Source organism: Schistocerca nitens, chromosome 1 (assembly GCF_023898315.1).
Source record: "Schistocerca nitens isolate TAMUIC-IGC-003100 chromosome 1, iqSchNite1.1, whole genome shotgun sequence".
NCBI lineage: Eukaryota > Metazoa > Arthropoda > Insecta > Orthoptera > Acrididae > Schistocerca > Schistocerca nitens.
In genome coordinates this window covers 1,099,017,190-1,099,023,189 of record NC_064614.1, presented here as the reverse complement: position 1 = coordinate 1,099,023,189, position 6,000 = coordinate 1,099,017,190, and the positions used below count along the sequence as shown (strand labels likewise).

The window sequence follows — 6,000 nt, the reverse complement described above, 5'->3', positions numbered from 1 at the left end:
AGATCGCTCCCCACACCATGATGCCGGGTGTTGGCCCTGTGTGCCTCGGTCGTATGCAGTCCTGATTGTGGCGCTCACCTGCACGGCGCCAAACACGCATACGACCATCATTGGCACCAAGGCAGAAGCGACTCTCATCGCCGAAGACGACACGTCTCCATCCGTCCCTCCATTCACGCCTGTCGCGACACCACTGGAGGCGGGCTGCACGATGTTGGGGCGTGAGCGGAAGACGGCCTAACGGTGTGCGGGACCGTAGCCCAGCTTCATGGAGACGGTTGCGAATGGTCCTCGCCGATACCCCAGGAGCAACAGTGTCCCTAATTTGCTGGGAAGTGGCGGTGCGGTCCCCTACGGCACTGCGTAGGATCCTACGGTCTTGGCGTGCATCCGTGCGTCGCTGCGGTCCGGTCCCAGGTCGACGGGCACGTGCACCTTCCGCCGACCACTGGCGACAGCATCGATGTACTGTGGAGACCTCACGCCCCACGTGTTGAGCAATTCGGCGGTACGTCCACCCAGCCTCCCACATGCCCACTATACGCCCTCGCTCAAAGTCCGTCAACTGCACATACGGTTCACGTCCACGCTGTCGCGGCATGCTACCAGTGTTAAAGACTGCGATGGAGCTCCGTATGCCACGGCAAACTGGCTGACACTGACGGCGGCGGTGCACAAATGCTGCGCAGCTAGCGCCATTCGACGGCCAACACCGCGGTTCCTGGTGTGTCCGCTGTGCCGTGCGTGTGATCATTGCTTGTACAGCCCTCTCGCAGTGTCCGGAGCAAGTATGGTGGGTCTGACACACCGGTGTCAATGTGTTTTTTTTTTCCATTTCCAGGAGTGTATATCTCTACAGTTGTCTGTAAATGGTATTTTTCTACAGTCACTTGCACCAGTCATTGCAAACTTCATCTACAAAAATGCACTGTCTGCTCTTTTAAGTACTTACTACTCGCTTGCATGCCTCTGCTGTAATTTTTAGGTGTCTTGATCGTTTAATTCACACATTTATTGTCCATTGTCTTGTTTTGTAAATCTACTGATACGTTTTTCTTTCTATTTTCTCGTTTTTATGTGATGATTGCTGCAAAGCCAGTTTCAATAAAATACCATGTAGCCAAGACAGCGACTTACAAAATCAAATTATTAATTAGGTGATTGGAATACACACACACAGCAACAACAGAGCAAATGCAAATGGAGTTATTGACTTCACATAGTCGTTTTTGCTCGAAATGATTCACAAAAAATATTTATGGTTGTTGTCATATTTTAACTCCTCCATCTGCGACGTAAATTGATCCGCTTGACTTCATGATTTACCATAAGGTTCAAATTTTCTCTTCTTGAAGTATTTGGCAACATATTAAGAGTTTACTTGAACATTTATGTCTGCCTTACCACCACAGTTTAATTTGTCATGACAAGGGGAAGAAGAAGGAGAATGTAGGCGGCATAAAAATTAAATCATGGTATGTGTGTGTAGTCGAAGTGACCTCGGAAGGAAGTCGAACACCATTGTAAGAAACAAAGAAATTGTGTATGGCATTTGTCATCACTTACGACGAAGCAAATAAATGGGTGAGTGAAGTAAATTCTTTGTCTTTGGTTCCATTATTTCATTCCAGTTCTTAATATTTCACTCAAGTATTACTAGCTCCAAATTTATAAGGCTGCAATGCAGGTTCATTACGTCTGCTGATGAAACTGGAGCCATAAGAAAAAGTCCCTTCATTATTAAGGTCAGGAAGAAAGAAATACCGTAGTATGTGGTAGTACATCGTAAACGAAAATAGCTATAAATAAGCGAAACGGTGTGGTAGGTTCCCAGTGATCAGTGGCGGATCCAAAGCCTTATATTTATCAGCGTATTATGTAGTACCAACAATACAATTTCCACACGACACTTTCATAACATTGAACAAAATTATAAAACTAAAATATTCACAGGATTCTTCTTGCTGTATGCAGTTACTTGCAAGATGCACACACTGGACAGTTAGTATTATGTTAAAAGAAATTTTTGTGTCCTCCACTGGTGAGAAAATAAATAATCTTTTCCAGGTGAAATGAAATGCAAAAGCGTATTTTATTTGTGTGTCAAACAAGAGTAGCTAATGTCATGTCACACTGGCATAGCATTACAAAAACTCTCATGAGTGATGTTTGTAACAGGCAGATTCCAGAAAGATGTAGAAAGTGAGTCAGGATCCCATCGACTGGAGGGTGCGCCCGTGGAGTTCACTTACTTCCTCCGGATCTTGGCCGGCGCCGTAATGATGGTCACAGACTCGTGGCCAGAGAGCGTCAGCGAAGAGGCGTCCACCGCCGAGCTGCAGGAACAAGAAAGGGGATTCAGGTAACAGTGCTTCTCCCACACGTCTCAAGTTTCAGCTGCTGAGATATTTTGCAATCGTGAAGTTCAGCTAGATCACGTTTAACATAGCTGTAGCATATGGCACAGACATCCTTCTATAACATAAGCGGTGTCAATCATTCGTCTGTTTTATTATCCACTGTGATATCTTTTTGTATTCTTGTGTAAAATGATCATCTGGAAGAATGTCTTCATTTAGTAAGGTGCGAATTTTGTAAGGCGTTTAAGTCCCGAACCGAATTACAATAATGAATTTATAATTACACTGAAACAACTTGGAAGATCTTTTGAATGCTGCGGATAGTATATATAAAAGATATTATAAGATGTAGACAAACAATGGTAATGTAATCTAGTCGAATTGAATCTGTAAATGCTGAGGGAATTTTATTTGGAAATGACACACTAGAAACAGTAGATGAGTTTAGATTTTGTGCATGAAATATCTGACGATAGCCGGAGTAGAGAGAATACAAAGTTCAGATTGTCTGTGACAAGAAAAGCGTATCTGAAAAAGAGAAATTGGCATCGAAAATAGCTTCAAGTATTATTTCGCTAAAAAACAAATAGACAATTACATCTACTACTTTTAGTGTCTCATTTCTTAATGTAATTCCCACAGAACCGCTTGATTTAACTCAACTACATCCCATTAGTCTTATTTCACTTTTGTTCACGTTCATCTTATAATTTCTCTTCAAGACACCATCCATTCCGTTCAACTGTTATTGCAAATCCTTTGCTGACTCTGACAAATTTTTTTATTTCTTCATCCTGAACTCTATTTTCTTTAGTTATTGCTCGATTTACAGATTGAATAACACTATGTAACCCTGTTTCACTCCCTTCTCAGCCACTGCTTCCCTTTCGATATCCTTTGAATCTCTCCTGTAACTGAACACGTTATAAGTAACGTTTCGCTCCCTACCTTTTACCCTGATACTTTCAAACTTTCTAAGCGTGTAGGCCAGTAAATATTGTCAAATACTTTCTCTCAATCTGCAAATGCTACAAAAGCATGTTTGTCTTTCTTCACCATATCTTCTGAGATTAACCATAGGATCAATATAGCCTCGCGCGTTCCTGCATTTCTCCAGAATTAGATCTGGTCTGCCCCGAAGCCGGCTTCTTCCAGTTTCTCCGTTCTTATGTAAATAATTCGTGTTGTTGTTTTGCAACTATGATTTACTGAACGGTTGATTCAGTAGTATTTACACCGGTCGGTACCTGGATTTCGTGTAATTGGAATTATGACATTCTTCTTGAAGTCTGAGGGTGCTTTGCCTCTCATAATTCCTATAGACTAGGTGAAATATTTTTGTCATTGTATGCTCTCCTATGGATCGCAATAACTCTAATGGAACGTCATCTACACCAGAGGCCGTGTTTCCGCCAAGGTCTTTCAGTGCTCTGACTAACTCTCCTCGCAGTATTTCATCATTATGTCCTTCCTCTTCCTTTTATATAATACTGACTTCAAGTTCATTTCCCTTGTATAGTCTCACCATATATAATTTCTACCTTTCAGTTTCCCATATTTTGCTTAGTACTGGACTACCAGTTGAACTGATGATATGCACACAGGTCCTTCTCTTTTCTATTAAGATCACTTTAGTTTTCCTATAGGCGGCATCTATCTTTTTTCTATTCATGAATACTTATACACCCTTGAATTTGTTATCTAGGCATCTGTGCTTAGCCATTTTGTATTGTGAGACAGTTTAATTTTCTAGCTGTCTGTATTCCCTTTCACCTGTTTTATTTTATGCACTTTTATATTTGCTTCTTCCTTCAGTTAAATCCAATCTCTCTTATCATAGACAAGGATTTCCACTAGGCCTTGTCTTTATAACCATTTGATCCTATGCTGCCCTTCTACAGTTCGTAACCAATAAATTATTATCTAAGCCCACATCAACCCCTGGAACATCATCTAAGCCCACATCAACCCCTGGAACATCATTCAGTTTTTCGGAATCTTTGTCTCACCATTATGTAATCAGTCTGAAACTATGTTGTCTCCATGTCTTTTCCACGTATACAATTTTCTTACATGATACGCAAATAAGTCGTAACGTTTGCTAAAATTTTGTTCTGCTAAAAATCCTACCAAGCGGCTTCATCTTTCATTCCTTTCCCACAGTTGATACTGACCTACTATTTTTCCTTCGCTTTCTTTCCTCATTATCGAAGTTCAGTATCCCATTATTATTAAATGTTCCTCTCCCTTTTTTATATGAATAATTTCTTTTATCCCACCATTCATTCTTTCAATCTCTTCAGCTAGATAATAGTTGGCATACAAACTTGTACTACAGTAATCGTTGTCGCTTTCGTATCTGTCTTGGCTATGAAATGCGTTTTCAATGCTGTTTATAGCAGCTTACCCACAGCCCATTCTCTTATTCATTATTAGACCTACTCCCGCATTACCCTTATTTTATTTTATGTTTATAACCCAGTTCTCACCTGACCAGAAATCCTGTTCCTTCTAACATCGAACTTCACTAATTCCCACTATAACTAACTGCAACGTAGCGATTTTCCCTTTTTAAATACCTTGCCTGTCCACCCCATTCAGAGATCTAACATTTCATGCTCCGACCCACAGAATGCCATTTTGGTTGTTTCTGATGACGATGTCTTCCCGAGTAGTGCCCGCCCGGAGATCCTAACGGGTGACTATCTTATCCGAGAAGATACAGTATAACTGCATGACTTCGGGAAATATAATGGCTGTAATTTTTTCTTGTTTTTAGCTACTGACATTAGCAGAACATCAAGGCCAACCTGACTTGTTACAAGGCCACATCGGTCAATGGTCCACAAAGATGCCCCTGCAATTATTGGAAAGGCTGCTGCCCTTCTTCAGGAACCAAAAGTTAGTGTGGCTTCTCTTCCACGGCAGCTGCACTTACGTACTGTGACTGAGGCAAGCGAGCTACATCAACTGCGGAGATTACTGGGGAGGGAGGGATGTACAATTTATTCGTCCTGGATCTACGGCTCCTGTCCCATTCCAGCGTCCATAATAAGGTATTTTGTATGTCCTCAGTAGCTAAAATTTTATCGGTCATACTTCTTTCTATCCGTTGAATCCATTTAAGCCACGTTCTTGCTCTGCACCTTCTGTCTGTCGGTCTATATTCAAATATAGTTTTGGGTATTCCTTCTTGTCCCATTCTCGTTAAGTGTCCAAAGCAAAAAGTTATCTGCGTTCTACTTCATCCATTATGATATCTTTCTTATGTGTTATTGCACGTATATTCTCATTTGTTCTATGTTCCTAACGTGAGGTCCTTGATGCTCGTCTTAAAAAGTCAATTTCTGCAGCTTAGATTTCTTACGGTTCTTTTCCGTAACCGCCCAATACTTCGAACCATAGATGGTAATTGGCCCAGTACTAGCTTTATATATACTTGCGTATTAAGTTTCGTTTTGTATCCGATTTTTGTGGACGACGAAAAGGAGTTCTGATTTAAGGTTTCTGTTCTTCCTGAGCTCAATCCGTTTCTCTAGTCATTTTCACGTGTTCCTTCTTAATTAATTAAACTCCCTATCTATTTACAGCTATTACTATTATCGATGGTTATATTTTCTCATACACTGCTGGCCACTAA

At 41.1% G+C, this 6,000-nt stretch overlaps 1 protein-coding gene across 1 annotated transcript in view; it reads right to left on the bottom strand.

Annotated features, from left to right (window-relative positions):
• Nucleotides 1-2,073: 2,073 nt before the first annotated feature.
• LOC126198746 (maltase 2-like) overlaps nucleotides 2,074-6,000 on the bottom strand; it is a 41,648-nt gene continuing 37,721 nt past the window's right edge. The window contains exon 9 of the mRNA XM_049935299.1: nucleotides 2,074-2,336. Coding sequence (XP_049791256.1) covers nucleotides 2,249-2,336 — 88 coding nt within the window. The 3' untranslated portion in view covers nucleotides 2,074-2,248. The remainder of the gene's footprint in view (nucleotides 2,337-6,000) is intronic.